Below are 27494 nucleotides of genomic sequence, written 5' to 3'. Positions count from 1 at the left end.
ATGGGCCAATCATCATCCAGCAGCGGCAGCAGCTCTTCACGCGGCTGTAACAGCGCAGCACCCGCGGCGGGCTCCACACGACTGCGAGGTTTAGCTTCTTCACATACCGGTGACCGGTTAGACGAGAATCCGATGAAAACCAAGGAGCTGCAATCTGTTCAGAAGTGCTGGCGGGACGACTTTAAAGAGAGGAAGACTTCTGTGGATGTGAGAGTACATGACCCGAAAAAACATGATTTAAACGCGAGTTCTTCCGGTAATGCTACCGAAAACGTGATACTTCTGAGTCGGAACACAAACTTTGAAAGTTCTGATTCCCGAGGCGGACAGAAAGGATTAGCGTTACGCGAGGAGAACCATGAGTGTTGCGTCTCGCCGTGGGACATGGAAAGAGTATCAGAAGGAGGTGCTGTGACTCCAGGCAGAGTTTCGGAGGAAAATGTGACCCAGTACCTGAACGCACAAGACTTTTTAGTAGACTTCAGTTGCTCGTCTCCGTTAGCCAAACATAAAATGACCAAAAGTACATCGCAACCCTCCGTGTCAGGTGGGATGGGTGGAGAAGTGGAGCAACAAGTCTCAAATCCATTCCCTAGGATTATTCCCAAACTAATTGTCACCCATGATGATTTAGGTCCTGGTCAGGACAGTCCGCACATCAGTGATTTGACTTTAAGCATGGGCGGCTTTTCGCTGGACCTGCATCCCAATGAGGACTCGCCCTACTCGGACAGCGGCTGTGGAGGCTCCCCCGCGCCCTCTCTGTTCCACAGGAAACTCTCCAGCTCCTCCTCTGCTGGATTATCCTCTGCCTCGTCGTTTGAGGAGTCTGAGGATGATTTCACAGGCAGTGACATTGAGCCCACCAGTCTGTCCCCCAGTGTGATCGGCAGTCCTGGTGAACTCACAGGGGTAGGTGTCCGGTTTTCCCAAACGCGTTTAGTCTTTATTATTTTTCAAGGTCCCATTATATAGACTGACCCACCTGTTGCATATGTCTGTTTATATACTGGGTTTGTTACACCTGTGAAAACGAAGTGAGTTTAATCGTATTGAATGTGCACTTGTAGTGTCCTTTAAAAGTTTACAGCACTTGCACACAATATAAATGAAAGAGAAACTAAGTGTCTTAAAAAGTGCACTTTTTGATGATGTTTTACTCTAAAGGTACTTTTTTTTTTTTTTACAAACCTTTTGTCCTGCTTTAAAGAAGTAAAGTCCTGTTTATATTGATGTGTTGACTAAAACACTAAACGCACGTAAAGTACTTGGTTTTAACTTTTCTTAAATTGATAATACAACACATACAAGTCAATGCATTTTAAATATACTAAAGCGCAACATTTTCATTGCAAATATGTAGTTACAAATATATATATATATATATATATATATATATATATATATATATATATATATATATATATATATATATATATATATATATATTAAATCATGGCATACAAGTTCCAGTAGAAAGTATATTTTAGTTTACCATAAATGCTTGTCAGTGCATTCAGCAGTACATTTCAGCCTATTTCAAAGACAATAGAAGTATACAATTCTATATAAAAATGTAAGTCCTACTCTCTTATGTTCCGCTAATTGCAATTAATATGCATTTAAACTGTAATAGAATTAGGTCTACATTTTCTTGCAAATAACATGGTGTTCAAAAACATTACATTTAGTTTGCACTTGATAATATTCTTTTAAAGTATACTATTTATATAATTTGCATACTTTTAAAAAGAGTACTTAAGTGTGTGTCTCAGAGGTTAGGGGCAGGGCTTTTGAAGTGTGTGTGTGTGTGTGTGTGTGTGTGTGTGTGTGTGCACCAACCTTTTATTATCAACTTTATTATCATGTTCTGTTGCAGACATGAGGTCTTGTGCTGCCTCTTATCTGTTCTCTTATTCCTCAAACACATTAAGACTTTCTGAGTACCAGTAAGGAACTTCTCGACATTATATTTACAACTGTGTTGTTTTTGAGTTGCTTTTGATCTGTAGTGATACTTCAGCTTCAGTTGGCATGCAAGAATGAAGATTATGAGAACGTTTGAGTCACATTTAAACTATTTATTAGAAATTACAGCTATTTTAAACTGCGTATCTGTACGCCACCAACTTTTGTATTGTGAAAGATGTGAATCTAAGATGCATTGACGAGCATATATAAAATCAGTACCTGTTGTTTTATATATAACTCCTCAGGCTTTTGGAAATCGTCCAAAAGGTTACTGAAATATTGTAGTTTCATTCTTTCTGACAGTCTAGCAGTTTTTCAGTTTCAGATGTGTATTAGTATTTGTTGGCTCTTGGAACAGTTGATGGGTGAGACTCATAAGAGAGATGATTTGTGTTTTCTGTGGAAAGTTAGTAACTACGCAAGATATTTGGCTTTTAAATGCTAGAGACAAAAAGTGAGTAAGATTGCCCTGATGTTCATGGGAATGTTTTTTAAATATCAGCAAACCTCTGAAGGTGAAGAATAGAAACTATTCTAGTTTCTGGAAACTCAAAAAAAAATAGAACTGTGACATTATTTCCAAAGGTCACTGATTGATTTAATAATACGCTCACTGTCATTAATTTATATTATATTTGACTATTATAGAAGTCAAACTCCATGTAGTGATACCAGAGATTTCATCTGGAAAAATCCCCCAAATCCCGAGTCTTTGTGTCCGCTGCCTGAATCTCAGTTAGACACGTGCTCAGCGAGTTTTTAATCCATCTGAAACTGGGCGGCATTCTGTTACAGACTGAAACTTTGAGTGACTTCATAGCTCTGATGAAACATTTGTTTACATTGATTTGAATAGAAACTCTGATCTAGTGACCTGTGCACTGAGTAGGCTGGACAAAAAAACCTGTTAATGAACCTCAATGATGCTGACAACACAAAGGTCATGGGTTTAATTTCCAGGAACAAACATTCTGATAAAACACATATATTGCTTTGAATGTGCCTTGAGTTCATTTGAAAAATAAGTGTTGTTTGTTTTATTTGAAAATGTCTTCCTGTGAATTACCATGATATGTGTTTATGGGGAGTTATGTGAATCATTTAATTTGCAAGCTATAGCTTTCTGACATCATACAATATGCATTTCATCAGCAGTTCTATGCTAATCTCCAATTTCCCACTCAGTCTCTCATTACCCAAATGATTGATGTTAGTTTTGTGTATGTCAGGCTGGTCCGTGAATCAGGATGAATCAGCCTGAAGAGAATGACTTTCAGGAAGTTCCCTGACTCCTCTTAATCTTTCCATCTTTCCTGCATTTTTTTTTTTTTTTGGATCTTTTTTTGCCATCCTTCGAACTTCTTATTTATTAAATTCTCTGGAATACTCTGAAGTTCGATTGGTCAAAGGCAGCTTTATGTGGTCAAATGTTTTAGTAATAAGTGCTACAGTTTTTAAATGAATAGTAAAGAAAACTATTTCCTATTGTTCAAATGCGTCTGCAATTTCAGCTTTTTTTTTTTTTTGAAAGATACCTTTTATGCTCACCGAGGCTGCATTTTCTATTTGGCGAAATACAGTAATATTATTAAAATTCAAATGATCCGTTTTCCATTTGAATACGTTTTAAAATGTAATTTATTCCTGTGGTGGCAAAGCTGACTTTTCAGCAGACACTGACTGTCACATGATCCATGAATCATTCTAATATGCTAATTTGGTGCTCAAGAAACGTTTTCATTGTTATCAATGTTGAAAACAGTTGTGCCTCTTAATATTTTTGTGGAAGCTGTGATGCTTTTTTGCAGTGATCTGAAGCAAATAAGGTAAAAACAAATGCATATCATAAGACAATGAAAAAGTTTTTTGACCTTGCTGTTGGGGACTCCCAAAACCAAAATATGAACCTTTCATAACCCATAACAGGGGGACTTCAACAAAAAATCTTAGTAGTGTACATCACAGTGCTAGTCGCTCATATCACTTCACAATCTCTCTCAAATAATAAAATAATTCCAAGTCTTTTTATTTGTTTATCAGTCGCCGTGCAGGCGTGCAATAAGACCTTGATCACCCAGTCAGGGTTTATTTAGTATGTTATCACTTACAAATCTTTTCCCTCTCCTGCGTTTGCAGTACATTAAACTCATCCAAGCTGCGTATTCAAATTTTTCTGCCAGTTTTATTTTTTTTTTTTAATGATTTGACCCTGTTCTATCAGCTGCTGACATCCACAGGCCTACTCGCACAGACGCACATTATGATGCCATCATTGAGCCATAATCACTCACACTGTCATGGAAAACTGAGTTGTGGGTGGTTCCCTTGTCGCTAAGTAACCATTAATCCATATATGGTGTTGCTTCTCATTTCTGTTTCATCATCTCTTTCTTAATCTGTGTCGTGTCTTACTTCAGTGGTCATGACGCCGATTCTTGTGATTTGTTTACAGTTGTGTTCGTGAATTACTATTGTTTGACTCTTTTCCTTCTGAGCGTGCTGAGGAAATCTCACATCGCTGCACTTTGCGATGATGAAACAATTAATTTCATGCCATAAGCTTGCTACACCTCTTCTAAGACAAAGCAAACACTCCATACTTGAAAACACTTTACAGGAAGAATGAAAGACATCTAGCTCGCTCTCAGTGTTCCTGCCACTCTAAAGGGTGTGAAGCCGTTGGACAGGTTTCTTTTATGAAAATGCTTTGGGAACTTCTTAGAAAGGAGGGAGGGAGAGAGAGAACAAGAAAGAGAGGCAGATCAAAAGAGCAAGAGAGGGGAGGAGTGGAAAATGGATAGCTGCAGTGAGGGAGGAGGTGGGTGATGGGGTGGGTGGGGTTTTTACAGCGTGCTCAAACACAAACAGCCCAGAAAAGCACATTTATTACATTAGTGGTGTTTGCCAAGGCAGACGACACTATAACTTGATTTTAGTCACGATTACTTGCTAAAAAAAGCTATTTAATATGTACTAATGCTTATTCAAATGGTTTATTTGATGTATAGTCAACATTTGAAGTGGATCAAAACCTTTCAAAGTTGTCCTGAAACCTTAAACTAAAATGCTTTTTTGGTCCACTTCAAATATTGACTACTTTACTTTACACAATTTGAACTGTTGCATGTTGCAAAACCTTAAACTTAAAAAAAAAAAAATTCTACTCCAAAATTTCTTGTTTAATGTAATCTGTTACTTACAATTAGTTTGTAATTATTTGAGAAATTTCCTAGCATTTTCTTAGTGATCCAAGTGAGTAAATCCTAGACCAATTTTATTCATATATTTTTTTATTTTTTTATTTTCTGCAGTGTATTTGAAGATCTGATCACAGAACAACCTTGTTTTAGACTTTTTTTTTTTTTTTTTAACCAGGTTTCCTGAGTAATGTTGTTTTTGTTAACTAACTGAAACTAGAACTAAAACCAAAACCATTAAAAATCATTTGAAATCTGAAATAAAATAAAAATGTACATACTAGGATGAAAATCTTTTAATAACAAAAAAAATAATTGTTGTCTTAGCAACTGTCTGAAATAAGTTTAAGTGCTAAAATAAGTCAAATTAAAACAAAAAAAATTAAAGCTAAATAGAAATATAAAAAATGACCAAACTAATAAAATATAGCATAACGACTAATAAAACATAATAAAAATAACAAAAGCACTTAAATTACTAAAACCAAACCTAATATAAAAATACAATGAGGTCCCTTTGGACCAATAAGTAAAAGCAACCACATGACATTGTGTATATGTTCTTTTACACATTTCTTTCTAAGCTTGTAAGTATGCTGTAAGAAGGGAGTAAGTCAGGAAAAGTGCATATGCTTCATAAGAGCAAGCAAAGGAGAGGTGGATAAGGATCAGAGAGGGAGGGAGAGTAAGATAAGACTGTGTAGAGGGGGGGCATCTGAGAAAGCAGGAGGAAAGGCATCGACTGACGAGTGAGAGAGGACTGATAAATTGACTGAGATGGTAAAACAGACAGCTGAGCTGCAGAAGTGCATGTGAGCGAGAGACCTGGGATCAACAGAGAAAGAGAGAGTTATCAGACTTGTGAGGTAATCGGTGCTCCATGCACATGATGTGAGTGTGTGACGGCTCAGTCTGCTTCCCGGATGCATGTGTGGTTACAGGGCAGTGCGGGAGTCGTGGGTCTCTGCACGCTCATTTCAAGTGTGTGGTTGTGCATGCTTTTGTTTGCCCATACATTTGTGACTGACTGCTGTCTTGCTTGTCAGGTTAGAGACATTCACACACACTGCTGGGGAGATTTGGCAAAAGGATCAATGACAAAAAGGAGAGTTTAAAAAATAAATCTGGTTTAAAACACACATGCCATTCTTGAATTCATGTTTATAAAGTTTCTGAAAGTTATATTCTTTTCAAAGAAAATCAGTTTAATGACATCGGTTTAATTTGGTGTAACAATCAAGAACAAAGTTATAACATTTTCCTTATTTTTTGAAAACGTATTTTTTAAAACAACTTTATTACAAATATCATGAATTATTCAGTCATAAATATCATGTTTTTGAGGAGGTGCAGCACATGATATTTTACTTGAACTTACCTTGCCTTCTGAATAAAAGTCATATTTTATGAGGGGTCTTCCTTATAATATAATTTACTGTTTTTGTTTTGCTTTTCACTTCTGTTTTCATGTTGCATTACACACACGGCATTTGCCTTGGCGACAAGAGCTTCTGCTTTATTGGGCAGTAAAGCAATTTTTTTTAAAGAAACAATTGTTTAAAAGTTTGGGCTCAGTAAGATTTTATTTTTTTAAATACACTTATTCTTTTACTCCGCAAGGAAGCATTAAAGTTATCTAAAGTGACAAGGCAGACATTTGTAATGTTACAAAGTTTCTTTTTTTTAAAAATAAATGCTGATCTTTTGAACTTTCTATTTATCAAGAATAAAAAAACAAATCAACCGTTTCTTGAGCACTACATTTGTGAAGGATCATGTGACACTGAAGAAGACTTGAGTAAGAACTGCTGACAAATCAGCTTTGAATCGCAGGAATAAATTAAATTTTAAAATATATTCAAATAGAAAACAGTTCTTGTAAACTGTAATATTTCACAATCTTAGCCTACTGTTTTTACTGTATTTTTGATTAAATAAATACAGTGTTAGTGAGCATAAGAGACTCATTTCCAAAAACAAACTTTTCAATGGTAGTGTAGAACTCAATGTATGCTGTATTAAAAGATAAATACTTTCAGATGCAGTAGATCTGTCTAATAGCAACAGTAACCTAACAAATAAGCCTCTCTGTGTGTGTGTGTGTGTGTGTGTGTGTGTGTGTGTGTGTGTGTGTGCGCACAAGTCCTTGAGATAAGTCAGACATTAAGATAGAGCAGCTCTGTTTGTCCAGGGTGGGTTTGACCTTTGACCCAGGGGTGGATCTCACTGTGAAGCTCCACAAGGCTTGGCTGTTATCACCATAACAACAGCTTATATATTCTGGAATTATCAGAATGGGAGTGGCCGTCATGAATTGGTAGCACGTTTTGAGATACAAGGTATTGTAAGCATTAAACAATGCTTTAGGTGCTACAATATGATTTCACCATAGATAGACATTTTTGGCAAGAAATGTTCATGTCTAAATAATATATGAAAGACTATTTCCTTTCATAAACTGCAAGGAATATGGTGCCTTTTTTGGAAGTGAAATGTAGTTAATACTTCTCCTGAAGTTTCAAGAAGTGTGTCTAACCAGGCAGAAGGACAGGAAGAAAGACAGAGGTCTTTTATGAGGTGTCGTCTGCCCCCTGTTGGCTATAGTGTCGTCAAAGGGGGACAGTCAGGAACAGAGGACAGACTGAATTAAGTGTGGTGAGCGAGCTGTCGACTTCAGAGCACACGGTGAAGGGGGGATGGTTTGGAAGGAGGGAATGAATGTATGAATTGTAAAGAGGAATAAAGAGACCTGAAAGGGGACCGATCAAGAGAGAGATGCTTCTAATTTGATTTTTTTCTAATTTAATCACTTAATATTTAATTATAAATTGTTTTTGTAATTACACAACCAGGCAAAAGTTTTTGAAAGAATTCTCTTTTGCTCGCCAAGCCTGCATTTATTTGAACCCAAAGTACAGCAAAAGTAGTAATATTGTGAAATATTTTTACTATTTAAAATAACAGCTTTCTATTTGAATATTTTAAAATGTAACTTATTCGTGTGATCAAAGCTACATTGAGCATCATTACTCCAGTCTTCAGTGTCACGTGATCCTTCAGAAATAATTTTTTTTATTAAATTACTATTTTTATTTAGCAAGGATGCTTTAAATTGAGCAAAAGTGACGATAAAGACATTAATAATGTTACAAAAGATTTCTATTCCAGATAAATGCTGTTCTTTTGAACTTTCTATTCAAAGAAACCTGAAAAAATTCTACTCTGCTGTTTCAACAATAATAATAATTTTTTTTTTGAGCAGCAAATCAGAATATTAGAATGATTTCTGAAGGATGATGTGACTGCAGTAATTATGTTAAACATTCAGCTTTGAAGTCATAGGAATAAATGACATTTAAAAATATATTCAAATAAACGTTAAAGTAAAAATATTTCACAATATTACTGTTTTTGCTGTATTTTGGATTAAATAAATGCAGGCTTTGTGAGCAGAAGGGACTTTAAAAAACAAACAATCTTACAGTTCAAAACATTTGACTGGTAGTGTATAATAACAACATCTCTAAAATTTAAAACCATTTATTTTCAGGTTGAAAAAAAAGTCCATATCAGTTCGTATATCAGTTTTTCACAAGTTATTTAAGGTGAGGTACCAAGCATATTCTGGAAACGGCTAATTCCAGGAAGAGTTACAGTGGGACAAATAAGTATCAAGTTTTCCCACTTACAAAGAATGGAGAGATCCGTCATTTTCATCGTAGGTACACCTCATCTGTAAGAGACAGAATATAAAAAAAGAAAATCCAGAAAATCACATTGTATGATTTTTAAATAATTAACTTGCATTTTCATTAACTTCCAAGTATGTGATCACCTACCAACCAGCAAGAATCCTGGCTCTCACAGACCTGTTAGTTTGTCTTTAAGAAGCCCTCCTATCCTCCACTCATTACCTGTATTAATTGCACCTGTTTGAACTCGTTACCTGTATAAAAGACACCTGTTCACACACTCAATCAATCAGACTCCAACCTCTCCACTATGGGCAAGACCAAAGAGCTGTCTAAGGACACTAGAGACAAACTTGTAGACCTGCACAAGGCTGGGATGGGCTACAGGACAATAGGCAAACAGCTTGGTGAGAAGGCAACAACTGTTGGTGCAATTATTAGAAAATGGAAGAAATTCAAGATGACTGTCAATCTCCCTCGGACTGGGGCTCCATGCAAGATCTCACCTCGTGGAGTATCAATGATCCTGAGAAAGGTGAGGGATCAGCCTAGAACTACACGGGAGGATCTGGTCAATGACCTAAAGAGAGCTGGGACCACAGTCTCAATGGTTACCATTAGTAACACACTACACCATCATGGATTAAAATCCTTGATTTGAAAATCCCTAAAGGTCCCCCTGCTCAAGCCAGCACATGTCCAGGCCCGTCTGAAGTTTGCCAAAGACCATCTGGATGATCCAGAGGAGGCATGGGAGAAGGTCATGTGGTCAGATGAGACCAAAATATAACTGTTTGGTATAAACTCCACTCGCCGTGTTTGGAGGAAGAAGAAGGATGAGTACAATCCCAAGAACACCATCCCAACCGTGAAGCATGGGGGTGGAAACATCATGCTTTGGGGGTGCTTTTCTGCAAAGGGGACAGGACGACTGCATCGTATTGAGGGGAGGATGGATGGGGCCATGTATCGTGAGATTTTGGGCAACAACCTCCTTCCCTCAGTAAGAGCATTGAAGATGGGTCGTGGCTGGGTCTTCCAGCATGACAATGACCCCAAACACACAGAAAGGGCAACTGAAACTCTGTGTTGCCCAGCGACAGCCCCAAAACCTGAAAGATCTGGAGAAGACCTGTATGGAGGAGTGGGCCAAAATCCCTGCTGCAGTGTGTGCAAACCTGGTCAAGAACTACAGGAAACGTCTGACCTCTGTAATTGTAAACAAAGTTTTCTGTACCAAATATTAAGTTCTATTTTTCTATTGTATCAAATACTTATTTCATGCAATAAAATGGAAATTAATTATTCAAAAATCATAAAATGCGATTTTTCAGGATTTTTTTTTTTTTATATATTCTGTTTTTATTTATATTCTGATATTATACTCTCATAGTTGAGGTGTACCTACGATGACAATTACAGATCTCTCCATTCTTTGTAAGTGGGAAAACTTGAAAAATCAGCAGTGTATCAAATACTTATTTGCCCCGCTGTATGTTGTTTTCGTATTCCTGTCAAAGCAAGTGAACAACAGATAAAAAGTTTGCTAAAAAGATAAGAATTTTGGAAGGACGTTGTCAGTGATGTGAATGTGAAAGTTTGAGTGGTGTCCCTGGATGTCATGAGGAGGTTTTTCTGGTTCCCCTGCAAACAGCTGGGTTATGTCATTTCCCACACTCACACATTCCTCATTGATTAGAGCTTTATTATCAATAACCTGAAATATGTGAGTCCGTGTGCGTCACGACTTCTGTGTTGACCTTGTGTCTCTGATAAAGTCCGCCCTCTGGGACTTCAGCTCCCATGCCTGGAAAAAAAAAACATGTCAGTTTTTACAGAAACTCAGTCTAGACCAGTGTTGTGGGGTAACGCATTACAAAATAACACCAGTTACACAATCAGATTACTTTTTTAAAAGTAACTAGTAAAGTAACGCATTACTTTTTCATTTAGAAGGACATATGAGTTACTTTTTCAAATAAGTAACGCCAGTTTCTTTGTTTCCCATGTCTCGACTGACAGCTCTCATGTTGCCATGTTGAGAGAAATCAGGAGTAAGTGCAGAGGCGTTGTGTGCGCTGTGAACATGATGCTTCCTGTAGTTCTAGACTAAATATGAACATGCATTTACTCCTCTTACCTGTACAAAATCAGATTAAGTATACCTCAAAATGAATGAAGTCAAATGCAAACTCACAATATTATACAAACCTGCAATAATTAATGTATTTAATTCCATTTTCTTAACCAATGTCTTTGCTACTGATCTTCAATGGTCCAATTCAGCCATACTAAGCAAAAATGACACACGTGTTTCATTTTTGTTATTGCTGAATGAATAGTGTTGAACTTTCCTCTCCTGCGTCATATTCTTAATGTGATTTGTTTGAGCTGTGCGCTCTACTGTACAGACATGCATTATTTTTCCTTCAGCCTGAGGCTTATTCATTTATTTCACTTTTGGTGTAAAAGCGCTTTTACATTTGTAAAAGAAGAACTACTATATATTAAAAACAAACAAGCAAGCCCTGCCCAGATTAAAAAATTAACTCAAAAGGCACGTAATGCATTACTTTCGCAATATTCTAATGCATTACTTTTAAAAGTAACTTTCCCCAACACTGGTCTAGACACTAAATGCTTGTTTGAAGAAAACAGATGAGGCTTGTTTCAGTTTTACGTATTTAGCCTGTTTCGATCATTTTTAAATGAAAGTAAATGCAGGATTTTGGTCTGATCTGTGGATATGCCTTTTTTGATTTCAGGCTAAATCATGGAGGAAGACTAGGGTGCACTGCTCTCCATTTGTGGTTTCATTTAAGAAACGATATCCTTGGATTCAGCTCGCAGGCCATGCAGGTAAAAACAAATTCTCGTTTGACCCCTGTATTGATGGAAAAAGCTCGTTTCTGAACCGATTGCTGCCCATCGTTTTGGATTGATGAAATGAACACTGTTTTTGCCTCTGTGTGCAGGTAACTTCCAGGCAGGCGAGTATGGGAAACTACTGAAGAAGTATTGTGAATGTGAGCAGCAGTGTCTCGAGAAGCTGATGAATGACAACCTCCGGCCGTTTGTTCCTGGTTACTATGGTATTGTGCAGCAGAACAACCAGGATTACAACCTAATGGATGATCTGCTGACCGACTTCGATTCCCCTTCAATCATGGATTGCAAGATGGGAAGCAGGTGAGAAGATAGATATGATCGGATGTATTTTTCAAACTCCAAAACCGCCCTAACCAAACAAACTAAAATGTATAGTAAAGAAACAAATGCAAGTGGGAGCAGGATGCGGTTAGCGTCATAAACTGATGTGTGAGGGCTATGGTGTGATCGATTTTTATTTTTTTACCACAGGACATACTTGGAAGAAGAGCTGGTGAAGGCACGTGAGTCTCCTCGTCTTAGGAAGGATATGTATGAGAAAATGGTGGCTGTGGACCCAGGAGCGCCTAGTCCGGAGGAAAGAGCCCAGCAGGCTGTTCTCAAACCTCGATACATGCAGTGGAGGGAAACGCTGAGCTCAACCACCGCTCTTGGCTTCCGTATAGAGGGCATCAAGGTGAGAGATCACATGGGATTTATTCAGCAAGGATACGTAAAATTGATCAAAAGAGACATTTTTTTTTTGTTTTGTTTACTATTTAAAAACAATGTATAATGGTTTCCATAAAAATATTAAGAAGCACAACTGTTTTCAATTTTGATAATAATAAAAAATAAATTCTTGAGCACCAAATCAGCATATTAGATTGATTTCTGAAGAATCACCTGACATTAAAGACTGGAGCAATGATGCTGAAAATTCAGCTTTGCATCATGGGAATTATTTACTTAAAAAAAATATATATTAAAATGCAAATCAGTTTTAAAAATAGTATTAAAGATACAGAACAACAAAATCTTTTTATAGATGTGATTAGTAAAATCGCTAAGTTGTTATCTGTATTGCAAAACATGCAAATATACGTCATAGCTACTTTGCCGATGCATGTTTGTTATTTATAGAGCTGACATTTGCATTTTGTGTTATTATTAAATACAAATAGCATTAGCATGAACTGTTCACACTGTGTTTGTGTTTAGAAAGCAGATGGCACATGTAACACCAGCTTTAAAAAAACCAAACATAAGGAGCAGGTGATGAAGGCCTTGAGGGACTTTGTGGATGGAAACACGCAGTTACTGGTATGTGGCTGTTTTAACTCTGCACTGGAGCTTTTATTTCATTCACTTTAGCCAATTTCCTGTTTTAATGCATAAGCATACTTGTGAAAAAAACAAACAGATAATGTTGATTTCCCTGAAGTGATGTTCTGACCTCCAGTGACTTTGTAAAATTAAGAAATAAATGAAAGAGGACCTGTTACATTATTACTGTAGTTATTACTAACAGTGTTACTGTATTTAAAAAGGCACAAAAAAGAACAAGCCAATTCATTAAATTACCACCTTTTCACTGGACAAATGTTTTTAGTTCATTTTATTTATTAATTTGCCATAATTTCTAGTCCATTATTATACCTTACATAGTTATTTTTTGTAAACATAAAACAAATAAATGAAACAAAAATCAAACAAATGATGAGGTGAAAATTACGTTATTCACTTTTCTTTAACAAGAGTGGGGATCATTAGAAGTAATATTATCCTTCATTTTTCTTGAGTTTTGTTCAAATGTATATGTTTGCAGTTTTGAAAAGTCATTTTCTCCATTACAAAAATATCTTTCATAACCGCTAATCTATATAATGACTATATGATGTCTATTATAGATCAGTGCTCATAACAGTAATTAATTATATATAACTAACTCTTGTTGTTTTCTTGCAATTGTTTTTTATTTTGTATTTTAGCAGAACTGGAATTCTGTATTAACCAATCAGAATCCAGAAACTGGCCATGGGTAATTACAGTTGTCTTGAACTGTTTTTTTTTTCTTCAGAGGAGTTATCTGCAGAGGCTAAAGGAGCTGCGCAGCGCTCTAGAGACGTCAGAATTATTCAGGACACACGAGGTGAGGAATGTTCTTTCCATGTTGTGAAATCTTTTTCCTGCCCGGGTCAAAATATTTTCATCTCTGGAACACAAGACGTTATGTTTCATAAGCGCAGAACTTTGCCCAGTAAATTTACACATTTAAGAAAGCCTTCCGTTTCTCATCAGGTGGTTGGGAGTTCTTTGCTGTTCGTTCACGATGCTTCAGGCCTGGCCCGAGTATGGATGATTGACTTTGGTAAAACCGTCCCACTGCCACCACCCCAAACCCTGGACCACCGCACGCCCTGGGCCGAGGGAAACCGGGAGGACGGGTACCTGTGGGGTCTGGACAACCTCATTGAGCTCTTTGGAGACATGATGGATGCACAGAGCATGCCTGAGCCCGGAGGATCACGTGTAGGGACACGTTGATGGAGGGAGGCACACAACAGCATATTAGTTCTGAGATGAGTGTGCTCTTGTGCTGTTGGAGAGATAAAGAGCCAAGTGGAAAAACTCCAGCTTATTTTGTCGCTCTTTTTTTTTGCACATGTGGTCCTGCAGATCCACAGAAGCTCCAGCAGAGTCAAAACACACTGATACTGAACCCAAACAGACTCAAGGAAGAACAAATGAGAAGAAACTATCATTTTAAGGGCGCACAGCCCACGATTATTCTTTTAAGAATATAAGCCAAGTTCACTTCTCTTTTTATTTTTATTTTTTTATTTTTTTTTGTTTAAACCTACAAATATGATAACACTATCAAACTGGAATGTGCTTTTTGTTTTGTTTTTTCTTGTAAATTTTTCTTTGGCTTTACATGGTTATATAAATAGTGCTTATTTAATTTTTTTTTTAAATGTTGTTTTATTTCTGTAACCCATACCTCATTCATTTCTGAAAGGTGGTCTAACTGCCAAACTACAGGCAGACTGCCTTATTTTTTTTTTATTTCCTGTGGTTATCTAATCTTGATGATACTTGTGGTGTATAATATTTCCATGACTCATATGTCCTGTTGAATTTTTCAGAATGGTATCACCTCTTAAACAGTTCAGTCAGCAGAAGTTAACATATTGGCTTTGTCAGAAATAAGGTAGTAGATTGTGACACTTTTTTTTTCACTTAACTAACTCCCCGAGACATTGAGGACTGTTAAACCCCCACCAAGATTGTATTTTATTGATGAGAAATAGATGCAGTGTTTCTTAAAACTAGCAACAGTTACAAAGACATAAACTAACAGGTATAACTGGTAAGTTATATAAACATGTTGATGGAACAGTTTGTTCACACTTGGTTTTTAAGGTAGCCCATCAGTAACTGACCTGTTTGCATTGTTTGTCATATGGTTCGGTTTCTAGGTTCGCCAGTTGCATGCAAGTTTAGAATAGGTTTGAGAGGTTAACCATCTTTATCAAACGACTATTTACCTGATTTTTTATTTTTTATAAATAGTTTTTTGAGCTTTTTTGTTGGTATACAGCAGAATGACCTCCGACCTCGTCTCTTTCCACACCATAGCAGGCACTGTGGAGTTCAGCTTCATAGTGATCATATCAGCTTATTTGCATGAAGAACAAATCTGATGTTTGATCTCTTAAACTGTGGTGGAAATATTTTTTTTGGTGTGTTAGCAGATCGTAAGTGTCAGGGCCACTGATGTCATGTTGTTGTTGAGACGCATTAGTTCTCAAATTAGGTGCTGTGGTCAGCTAAAAAAAGACAAAGCAAAACTTATTCCCATCATAACTTCATGTTTGCTTAATTTCAGATATAGTCATAAAAAGACTTGCACAATATCACAACTGTGATGTTAAAGTGATTACCTCACCTGGACACTTTTTGTTGACGTTAATTTACGGAACGTGATGTTCTACCACTCTGTGTGTGTGTGTGTGTTTATCTTACAGCTTCAGAGATTGTATTTTCCTGCACACTGTCTGTTGGTGGTCTGTCAACGTTCCAACACAACATTCCCATCTGTCAGTATTTCCTTAATGTCTCACACATTGTTTTAGAGATCCACTGCATTGTTTACAGATTATACAAAGTATTGTGCGTCATTCAAATTGTTGAAATTGGTTTCTCGCTACCGTATTGGATGTTTTAGATGACATGGAAAGAGAACTGGAACTTTTTTTTTTAGTTGTCTCAGCCCATTTAATACAGTTTGAGAAAACCGTTTAATTGCAATAGGGACAAGCTGAGCATCTGTACTCACATCACCTTGAACCTTTGTCTTGAAAGCCAATAATATAATACAATAAACTGGAACTGTTATTGTTTAATATACTGTTTTTCGTCTGTTCACTTTCTGATTCACCATTACTAAAAGAAACGATTGTCGAAACACTACTATACTGATTGGGGTCAGTTAGTTTTTTTTAAAGAAATTAATTGACATTGAAGTGACAGTCAAAACTATTAAGCAGCACAAGCATTAAAAATAAGACGTCGTTTTTTGAGCACCAAATCAGCATAATTATTAGAATCGTATGACACTGAAGACATTTTAAAAGATATTAATTAAACAAGCAGTTGTTTTAAATTGTAATAATATTTCACAATATTACTAACTGTATTTTTATCAAATAAATGCAGCCTTGGGTGAGCATAAGAGACCTCTTTCAAAAACATAAAATTTAAGGCACACTTTAATTTAAGGCCCAATTCTCGCTATTAACAAACCATTAACTACGACTTTTGCCTCAATTCACTCCTAATTTGCTGCTTATTAATAGTTAGTAAGATCGTTGTTAAGTATTGGGTAGGATTAGGGATGTAGAATATGGTCACAGATTATGAGCTTTTTTACTAGTAAACAGTCCATATGTGACCCTGGACCACAAAACCAGTCATAAGTAACACGGGTATATTTGTAGCAATAGACAACAATACATTGTGTGGGTCAAAATTATCTTCTTTTTTTTATGCCAAACATCATAAGGATATTAAGTAAAGATCATGTTCCATGAATATAGTTTGTAAATTTCCTACCATACATGTAGACTTAATTTCTGATTAGTAATACCCAGGTGAAGAACAAGTGCACTTCCATAATATACTTAAAGTGCTCCATTCTTGCGCACTAATTTTGCCTACTTAATATACTAAAACTAATCATCTAAGTGTACTCAACTGTGCTATTTTCACTCCATGAATATGAACTAAAATGCACTTTTAACATACTATCTCTATATTTAAAAAATGTATTTAGTAGTACACTTGAGTGTTCTAGTGTATGAAAGATGGTTTAAGTGTACTACAAGTGGTAACTAAATACATTTAATACATAGTATGTTAAAAGTGCATTTTAGTTCATATTCATGGTGCCTCAAAATAGCACAGTTGAGTACACTTAGATGATCTAAATAATCATTTTATGCATATTGAGTGCAAAATTAGTGCGTGATAATAGAGCATTTTAAGCACATTATGGAAGTGCACTTGTTTTTCACCTGGGGCTGCATTGCTAAGAACTTCATTTGGACAACTTTAAAGGCGATTTAATCAATACATAGATTTTTTTGCACCCTCAGATTCCAGATTTTCAAATAGTTGTATCTCAGCCAAATATTGTCAGATCCTAACAAAACATGCATCAATGGAAAGCTTATGCATTCAGCTTCATTATGATCATTATGATGTATAAATCTCAATTTCAAAAAATTGACCCTTGTGGTCCAGGGTCACATATGTTAATATTAAGCATGATACAAAAACACTAGTTAATATTAAGAGTTGGTCCCTATACAAAAATGTTACCGAAAAATCTGACCCTAAAATAAAAGCACTATATGGAATTGAACATTCTCGGGAGCGAGGAGGACGTTCTGGGCATGACTTGGATTACAAGGATACTGCTCACTTTATTATGGTAATTGTTCTATTCCTGCCAAGTGATGTTTTCCTCTGTCATAATTTCCTGTGCAGAGAGCAGCTCTTACTCAAGTTGTACATCAGAAGGGTTCTGAAACCACTGGATGACATCAGAACAGCCATACAGTTTGTTCTATTACTGAGGGTCATCAGTAAATGACATCTGACTTACATCCTCCGCTCCGTTCAGTTTGTTTGTCCTGAACCGAACTGAATGTTCCGAATAGTCTAGACTCTAGAGGACTACCTCATACTGGTCAACAAAACAGTTAACTATCTAAATGCTGTTAAATAGTCAAAACAGTCAAAGCCATTATTGTTGCGCAAACTTGAGAGCTAGCAGACACCACAATGAGAAATGGATAGAACCACAAAATGTAAAAAATCGACCAGTTTATTCTTTAAAACCACTTGCTTGTGAAATGTACTTCAAACCAAACTACAAACACGAATGTATCTCTGTAACCATTCTTCATTGTAAAATCCTAATATCCTAATATAATGACCCTATTCTGCATACAGAAAGTAATTTATGTTTCGCATTGCACCTTTGGAAACACTCAAACTATAAGGACACCTAGTGGACAAGAACTAAAAATACAGGTGTGCAACCAGCTCCTGAAAGAGCTCATACGGCCTGTAGAAGTCTTTGGTGTTCTTGATCAGCTCTTCTGTGTGTAAGTGTGGAGCAGCAGCACTTGTCCCGCTAGACCGTCCTGTACGCCGCAAGGAGGAAGCACGTACCTCGTCCCATCGCTGGCTCTCTGAGGGTCCATCTCCTTGAGTTGACTGTTGCTCTGTGTTACCAACTCAAACTTAAACTTCCACAGCTGGTAGCGTAGACTCTTCCCCTGCTTAGCCAGAACAAACACCTCTTTAATGTCATCAGTCGGCCATGAGACAGAAGCCTCGTTCTGAGAGAGATGCAGCCAGGGAAGTGTGAGGTCAGGTGGGAAGTGTCTGCTGTCCACACACCCGTCTTAATCCTAATAATACACCTGGATAAAGACAGAAATTATTAGACTGAAGTATTGTTTCGTCATATAACTTTGTGAGATAAATTTCAACTTACTGAGTTTGTTAATTGTTGAGTCTCACCTGAGACGACTGCCCAGTGGGCTTTGTGACCATTGCGTCGTAAACAGGGCTCATGATTAAAGTCCTCATCATATCTGTACCAGAGCTGTCAGGAACACAACTACAAACTGTCTGAACAGATCTCATTCATTAAACAGTGTAATATGCGCATGAATATGAATATGTGTCTTTGAATCATGTTTTATTTGATTATGTTAGCACTTGCAAATAAAGTTGTCAATTTAGAGGTCAGAGATGTGGCCTTGTCGCAAAAAAAACAAAATAAAATACACTCGGAAAACAGTGAAAAAAACAGTGAAAAAAAGAAAAAAAAAGAGGCATAGAGGTAATACAATTTACAAATAATTTCAGAAAACAGTGATTCAAATACAAAATTAATAAAATAAATAAAAATAATTTGGTGGTAAAATAAAAATAAATAAAACATATATTATATAAACTTATCATTTATTTTTATTTTACCTACAGTGTTATTTTTTATTTTTCTTGATCAGTTTTCTCAAATTATTTGTATGCTTGTGTATACACACACACACACACACATATTTGAAAGCTTTGATCAAAACAAAAAAGTGGTCTAGTGGTAATAAAATAAAATAAAATAAATTTAAATAATAAAAAATAAAATACAATAATTTCAGAACAGTGATCAAAACAAAAAGAGGCCTAGAGGTAAAATAATACTATAAAATAAAATAAAAAAATCAGAAAAATACACACAAACACACACATAAGACAACTTTGATCAAAACAAAAATGTGGCCTAGTGCCAATAAAAAAATAAAAATAAAATAAAAACTTTTAAAATACAAACTTTCATTTAAAAACAGTAAGCAAAACAAAAAAGTGATCAAGTGGTAACATAAATACATACATAAAATAAAATGATTTTAGAAAAGCAATATAAATTTAGTGTGCAGAACAATAAAAAACAAATGTGGACCAACATGAATAATCCAATATGTGAGTAGTAAAGATACGGTATAAGAACAGGTTGCCCGGCAGCGAGGTGTTTAAGAATGACAGCAGTGTTTTCTCCCATCATGCCTCCTGATAACCTCTGAACTCTGCACCCACACACTTCCTCTGCCAGCTTGGCCATGTCACTAGCTATTTCAAAACAGAAAAAAGCACAAACATTGTAGAATTTAGTAGTCTTCTGTTTAAAGTGTGGAAAGCCACAACTACCCTTCAGACAATTACCCAACACTAGTTCCTTTTTCATCAACATGTCCACATTTACATTTAGTCCACATATGACAGTTACATTTACTAAGCACCAGAAAACATTTCTCCTTGTTCAGTGTAGCCGTTGTCTTTTGCCATCTGGACCAGTGTCTCCAGCACCACTGTCTTAGGAGGCTGCAGAAGATGAGTCGCCATCCATAAGGCCACAAGACCACATCTGAAGTTACACACAAGAGCAGAGAAATATCCACTAGCAGTGCACAAACACAGGCAGAAAAACAACAACAATGTATTGTCAAGACAGATATCAGCCGTCATGTTTTTCTATTTGGCCGACAAGTGTCAACATATTTGTCATGATTGATGTGTACAGGGAACTGTAAAATTAGCATTAAATTATATTTTAAGTTCTTCACTGTATTAGTGTTATTTTAGTATCATTGAGATCCTATTATAGTTTTAAATTAATATTTTGAATTAGGCTTTATTTTTAGATTTTGTTGTGTTTTTGTCATTTGTATTATTACTATTTTGTTTTTTTATTAATTTTTATTTCAGTTTTATAATTTATTTTAGTACATCAAGAAAAACTAAATGAAAATGGAAACTGCTTTCTTGATGACAATTAGAATTTTGTTCAGTTAAAGTTTTAAAGTTATAAAGGTTTTTTTGTTTTCTTTATGTTTTTTGTCTTAGTGACCTATAATATATGTCTTTATTTGTGAATATTATTCCCAGTGTACAGACTTACCATGTCTTTGAGCACAATGTTGTTTACAATGTTTACTTCTTTTGTTTCTTTTTTATACATTTTCTTTATTTGTGCAAAATACTATAATAGGATTACATAAGTTGCTAAGTATTATTCTCTTTAATTTACAGGTTTATTATTTATTTATTTATTTAACCAGGAAGGTCCCATTGAGATACAATATCTCTTCTACCAAGGAGTCCTGGTCAAGATAGGCAGCAAAAGACAAAATTTACAAAGAAATAGACATCACCACACAATGAACAAACGTAAAACACAATTTATAATCACAAATATTTGTGCAGTATGTCAACAAACTAGATATGTACTGTGGAAATTTACCCACTAAAGATTTTAAAATAAACATAAACATATGTTTTTTTTCTCCTTAAGCACAAGAAAGTCCAGTTTGTCATTTCATATAAATTACAGTGATGTGTACGGACACTTGTACCAGTAACAAATCGTAGAGCAGCATGATAAACTACATCCAATTTTTTCAAAACATTCTGAGGTGCATGCATATAAATTATATCACCATAATCCAATACTGATAGAAGAGTACTTTCTACTAAACATTTGAGAGCAACAAAGGAGAAACATTTTTTTAAACGAAAATAAAAACCTAGCGTTGGTCTCAATTTCTTTAAAAGACTATCAATATAAGAACTGAAAGGCAGCTTATCATCGAGCCAGATACCAAGATATTTGTAAGATTCAACCCTTTCAATCTGTGTACCATTTAAAGTATGAATCATAAAATCATTTAATGGTAATCTGGACCGTGTAAAAATCATGCATTTCGTTTTTTTTAGCATTTAACACTAATTTTAAGTTACCAAGAGAAGTCTGAAATGAATTAAAAGTATTCTGTAAAGAGTCCATTGCCACTTTTAAAGATGAAGCCATAGTGTAGAGAATAGTATCATCTGCATAAAATTGTACATTTGCTGGCTCGACTCTTTACCAAGTTCATTTATATAGATAGAGAATAAAATAGGCCCCAAAATTGATCCTTGAGGAACACCTGTCTTCACTATTAAAGGAGCAGAAACATAATTATCTATAGACACACGTTGAGTCCTTCTAGTCAAATAATTAGAGAACCACTTCAACACTATATCACTAAAACCTACACATTTAAGCCTTTGCAACAAAAGATCATGATTCACAGAATCAAATGCTTTTGATAAATCAATAACAAGTGCAGTACATGATTTTTTATCATCCAATGCAGTTATTATATTATCATTAGTGACTGACATTGCAGCAGTTACAGTACTATGTCCTTGTCTAAAACCTGACTGAGTTTGACATAAAATATTATTAGCTGACAAATAGTACTTTAACTGTTCATTTACCATAGATTCAAACACTTTAGCTGTAACAGACTTGAAATAGGCCGATAATTATCCATACAGTAGAATCTCCACCCTTCAGTAAAGGCCGAATAATTGCTGACTTCCAAGAATTTGGTATCAGACCACTACTTAAACTTAAATTACAAATAGAAGCAATAGGTCTCGCTATTAAGGCTCTATTTGATCAGAGCTAACAGACTTTTTTACAATCAAGAGACTTATTAAAGCTTTATGAACCTGAGACAGGGAAATAGGTAGAAAATTAAAAACATTTCTTACGCAACTTGAAGAGATTTTCCCTACATCTGTGTCTACAGAGAAACCAGATAAAGTGATTGAACTTATATTAGTAAAATATGTATTAAAAGCTTCTACTATATTATATTTATCCTTAATTTCTTCATTGTTTACCCTTAGAAAATCGGGAGCTGCTGGGGCCAACATAAACCCAGTTGATGATTTTATCAGCTTCCAAAATTTACTAGGATCTTTAAAAATTGTATTTATCATGCTAAGATAATACTCACTTTTTGCATTTTTTTTAAAATCATTTTAGTACATTGTTCCCAATCACTAGCGCTATTATTTCTTTTAGCCTTGGACCAAGCAATATTTCTTTCTCTGATGGAAGAAGAAACAGATGTATTGAACCATGGATTGTCTTTACCACAAACTCTAAATCTTCTTAGAGGTGCATACTTATTAATTTGAGCTAAAAAATGTATCTTAAAATAATTCCGTACCAGATCAACATCTGCCATATCACAAACATGAAAAACGTCACTATTATACAGATCATGTAAAAATGCTTGCTCACTAAAATGTGTATAATTTCTCCTAAAGATAAACTTAGACTTATATTTAGGTAGTTTACCATTTCTGACACAGGCAATTATTATTTTTACATTTAAATGATTTTTCCCCATTCTGACTCATTTTAAAATTATTTATTTCTAATTTAGTAAACATTATGTAATATTATAATACAGAATTATACATTTTATTGCAGCACATGTTTTTGCTATCTTCAAATTAAATATTTAAACTAAATGGTGTGATATCTTGTATACACACATGCATTATACCGTTGTGGTGAAATGTTTGCACACACCTTTGCAATCAAAATTCATTTTATCCCTCTTATTTTGAGAAAACAACTATAAAAATGAATCAATTAAAATAATTGTTACAATCACATATCAAACCTCTAAAATATCAACATCAACAATTACATATTTTTATGGAAACTTACTATGGACCATCTTGAATGAGTGAAGGCACATACTTATTGAACAGCAACCACTGCAGATCCTTCCTAAAACTTCATGGAGAAATGTTGAGAAATGATAAAGACTGGTTTTTAAAAAGTCTTCGGAGTACAAAATTACAGTTTGTGCTTTCTCTCCGTCCTAGAATAATTCTGGCCTCTTCATGGTCCCCTTCTACAGGGGCCCTTCCCTCCGCTAAAGCCTGGTAAAGCTTCTTCTTGCTGGACACTGAGCGAGCCAGTGATGGAGGTGGAGGTGGAGGTGGAGGAGGTGCAGCAACATTCTCCACAGACATGCTGCTCCATCACACTGTGGAGTGAATGAGAGAAGTAAATGACAAACAATAGACAACATATACGAGTATACTGATTTACATGACATGGTGTCACATACACATTACAATGTAGTGTCCAATAAAACGACACCAAAACAATGCTGCAATGGATGCACGTGCCATTTATATAAGCATACACGAACCTACATCAGCGTCCAAGAAGTTATTTCACTATCTAACGTTACTAGTAACTGGCTGTGAAGTGCAACTGAAGTCTGGGTAGTGTTCTCTATTTAGGGTCATATATACTTCCATTGACGTGAGAGGAAAAATACAAAAATGCCAAAGATAATATTATTTTATAAATGTGGCGATGGCGATATATGTGTATTAAACCAATTAGCTAAGGGGTATGCTATCGTTTGTTCAATATTAGAACCTGAAATTTATATATTTCCTATTCAACGACAGCTGGACAGAAAACAGCGTAACAAGAGCAACGCACCAATCAGTTCATAGAACAGCCCGCTCTTCTCTAAAATAGCCAATGAGAAAGAGCTTTGGTAGAAGGGTGTGCTGGACAGACAACCAATCGACGCTTCGCCGGGAGACCAGCTGTCCAATAGAATTCTTATATAGGCGGGGTTTCAGGCGGAAGTCGCACGTTTTTTTGTGTGTGTTCTGCGGTTTTGCTTTTTATTCATGTGTGTGTTTGGCAGAAGCTCGTTTAGTAATTGTAAGTGTGTCTAATTGTCTTCTTTTTTTTGTTAATACTGTTTGTCTTCTTTTTTTGTTGTTTCCTATTTTATCAAAATATGGGCTTTCTTTGAATTGTGAAATTGTAATTCGCAATTAAATGAATTGACATGCTAGCTTTCGCTTAAAACAACGAGGTAATGTTAATGTTAACGTCATTCAGTTTTTATAGCGCAATGTTTTAATGTAAAAATAAACGTATTTCTTACTATATATATATATATATATATATATATATATATATATATATATATATATATATATATATATATATATATAAAATTTTTTTATTATTATTTTTTTTTTACCAAAATAGATTATATGTAATCAATAAGAGTTGGGAAAGTTAAGAAAATGATTAAGCTTTTTTTTTTTTTTTTTCAGGTGGAGTTGGCCTTTCATCCCCTGCAGAGGGTTTAATATCTGTGTTTTTAATTCCAGAATCATGGCGAGCCAGGAGATGCGGTTAAATCACACTATTTACATCAACAACCTAAATGAAAAGATCAAAAAAGATGGTATGGTGTTTGTTTTTTTTTTTATAAAACGTTTTTGTTCATTTTTCATGTTATGACCCTTTCCTCTTGTTTTAATAGAACTGAAGAAGTCGTTGTATGCTATATTCTCCCAGTTTGGACAAATTCTGGACATCCTAGTCTCTCCTACGCTGAAAATGAGGGGTCAGGCCTTTGTGATCTTCAAGGAGATCAACAGTGCTTCCAATGCACTCCGGTCTATGCAAGGCTTCCCATTTTATGATAAACCTATGGTGAGAGAGAGAGAGATACACACACACACACTTTAAGTTGATGTTTTAAAGCCAAGATGTTGTGATCTGAACTAAAATGCTCTTAAAATCTATTCGCAGCGTATTCAGTATTCAAAGCAGGACTCTGATATCATTGCAAAAATGAAGGGCACATATGTGGAGCGAGACCGTAAGAAAGAGAAGAAAAAGCCTAAAGCCCCTGAAGCAGGTGCTGGGAAAAAGGCTTCTGCTGCAGCTGCTATGGCCGGAGTACCTGCAGCCATGCCCGTTCGTATATTTGGCATCTATATTTGGGAATGTGTGTGCCATTGTGGTCTGTTTTCAGGCTGTTATTGATTTATTTTTGTTTTGGTCATTTACAGGGAATGCCACCCATGAGCCAAGGCCCTCGTATGATGCCAATGCCTGGTCAGCCTCCCTACATGCCTCCGCCTGGTATGATGCCTCCTCCTGGCATGGCACCTGGGCAGATGCCTCCAGGTGCTATGCCTCCAGGTCAGATGATGCCAGGTCAAATGCCTGGCCAGATGCCACAGCAGGTTTGTAATAAAACTGGAATGTACCTTTTACAATTAATGATGTATAGAAAATTAAAAGTTTAATTGGTTATCAATTAATCAAATTTAATAATGAAATTATTAAAGTTGTGAATATAAATTTAAATTGCACGCAAGGCAGTTTTTATATCAACTACTTAATGATGTTTGAATTGATTGAAACATTTAAACTTGCAGTAATTTGCTGTCATAACTTGTTTTCATGTTTGTCTCACTTTAACTAGTAGTAAATTGGAGAAACTGAATGGTTCACTCACGCTCCATGCTGCCAATTGAACGGAGGCTGATACAGCTATAGATTTTATAATCTTATCTTTATATATATATATATATATATATTACAGAACATTAATGTGTCAGATGCTTATTGTAATTATTGGATGGTAGGTGTGCTATAAGTCATGTTTAGTGACGTTTTGTTTACACTATATGCCATTTTGTTTTAAAAATGACAAAGTACTGTCAATCCAGCCCTAGCATATACACAGCTGGCGTGTTTACCTGTTGTAGTTTATCCACTTTTTTTTGTTTTGTTTGAAATGGACACTGACGCAATTGAAATGTCATCGGAGAAGCACCAATTAAATATCACCATTTTAGATCAATGATTACAGCCCTCCAAAACGGTTTATTTTAATTAGCTAATTTCAGTGCATCACTCTGATTAATAACACTTTGGCTGCAGGTGTCAGAAAACCCTCCCAACCATATCCTGTTTCTCACCAATCTCCCAGAGGAGACGAACGAGCTCATGCTGTCTATGCTGTTCAACCAGTAAGTGTTTGTTTGCTTTGTTCAGAAACTGTTGCTTTTGAACCTTGTTCAGTGGGGTGCTGGTAAAATTCCAGATCATTTTTAAATATTTTGTCATCTTTTGCTAATTACAGTGCCACTTTCTTCTCGTAGGTTTCCTGGATTCAAAGAAGTCCGTCTTGTCCCGGGTCGTCACGACATCGCTTTTGTGGAGTTTGATAATGAGGTGCAGGCGGGTGCAGCCAGAGAAGCTTTGCAAGGCTTTAAGATCACACAGAGCAATGCAATGAAAATCTCATTTGCAAAGAAATAATATTGACGTATATGCAGCTTCTATGAAAAATGGCTGTTATACTCAGGCCTGCACTGACCCCTTGGGACAGTTCAGGCTGTTTAATGGGTGAATTGATTACACGCACACAATTCAAAAGAAAAAGTCCAGTCATGAAATGACTTTCTTTCTTTTTTTTGATGGGACTTCCCTAGCTGTGCCCGTTAGATTTGTTCTGCACAATGCAAGGTAAGGAGTGAATGGAAATGTTTGCCCCCCTCCCCCCACTTCATCTTTTAACGTTTATTCCCTCTTCTGAGATGGTCAGCTTTGGTGAGTTTAAGTATGCAGGTTTTTTTTTTTTTTTTTTTTTTTTAATTCCAATTATGTATTCCAAAGCATTGCACCCAGAGTCTGGTCCCCAGACATTGTACCTGGAGCTTTGATGTTTTTATTAAATCACAATGTTTTACATGTTGCTTTCAGTTGTGTTTTTTTTTTTTTTTTTTTTTTTTTTTCTCTTGACATGGGGTTTGAGAATTTGTTCTTATTGTTCAGTTTGAGTAGTGGGGTGATCATGTGCAGCTAGAGTAGAGCCACACAATTATTGCCTTTTATGGAGCACATTCATTATATCATACACTACCAGTTAAAAGGTTTTGAACGGTAAGATTTTTTTTTTTCTTAAGTCTCTTCTGCTTACCAAGCCTGCATTTATTT

General features: G+C 35.7%; 2 protein-coding genes and 1 pseudogene across 4 annotated transcripts; 2 read left to right on the top strand and 1 right to left on the bottom strand.

Moving 5' to 3' along the window:
- On the top strand, positions 1-16138 carry LOC306888655 (inositol-trisphosphate 3-kinase A-like; the record flags this gene model as incomplete). Its single annotated transcript, XM_079447085.1, has 7 exons — positions 1-912; positions 11626-11719; positions 11836-12049; positions 12221-12425; positions 12950-13051; positions 13809-13880; positions 14030-16138. The coding sequence occupies 7 exons, from the start codon at positions 1-3 to the stop codon at positions 14273-14275; spliced, it is 1845 nt and encodes a 614-aa protein (XP_079303211.1). The 3' UTR covers positions 14276-16138.
- Positions 16139-18390: 2252 nt separating this feature from the next.
- On the bottom strand, positions 18391-23689 carry LOC306888654 (actin maturation protease-like; annotated as a pseudogene). The gene is made up of 6 exons: positions 23523-23689; positions 23379-23447; positions 20107-20231; positions 19807-19936; positions 18827-18900; positions 18391-18726 (listed from the first exon to the last, which is right to left on the bottom strand). The product of its transcript is annotated as an actin maturation protease-like (transcript).
- Positions 23690-24332: 643 nt separating this feature from the next.
- On the top strand, positions 24333-27246 carry LOC306888030 (U1 small nuclear ribonucleoprotein A-like). Of its 2 annotated transcripts, XM_079446125.1 has the most exons (7): positions 24333-24404; positions 24866-24942; positions 25021-25193; positions 25293-25460; positions 25556-25732; positions 26436-26524; positions 26657-27246. In XM_079446125.1, the coding sequence occupies exons 2-7, from the start codon at positions 24870-24872 to the stop codon at positions 26814-26816; spliced, it is 840 nt and encodes a 279-aa protein (XP_079302251.1). In that variant the 5' UTR covers positions 24333-24404; positions 24866-24869; the 3' UTR covers positions 26817-27246. The 2 variants fall into 2 exon arrangements, with proteins under 2 accessions (XP_079302251.1, XP_079302252.1); XM_079446126.1 differs by lacking the exon at positions 24333-24404 and having other exon boundaries at positions 24815-24942.
- The last annotated feature ends 248 nt before the right edge of the window (positions 27247-27494 follow it).

Source organism: Barbus barbus (genome assembly GCF_936440315.1).
Source record: "Barbus barbus genome assembly, chromosome: 22".
Taxonomy (NCBI): domain Eukaryota; kingdom Metazoa; phylum Chordata; class Actinopteri; order Cypriniformes; family Cyprinidae; genus Barbus; species Barbus barbus.
The sequence above is the reverse complement of the archived record's forward strand: the minus strand, read 5'-3'. Positions and strand labels throughout refer to the sequence as shown.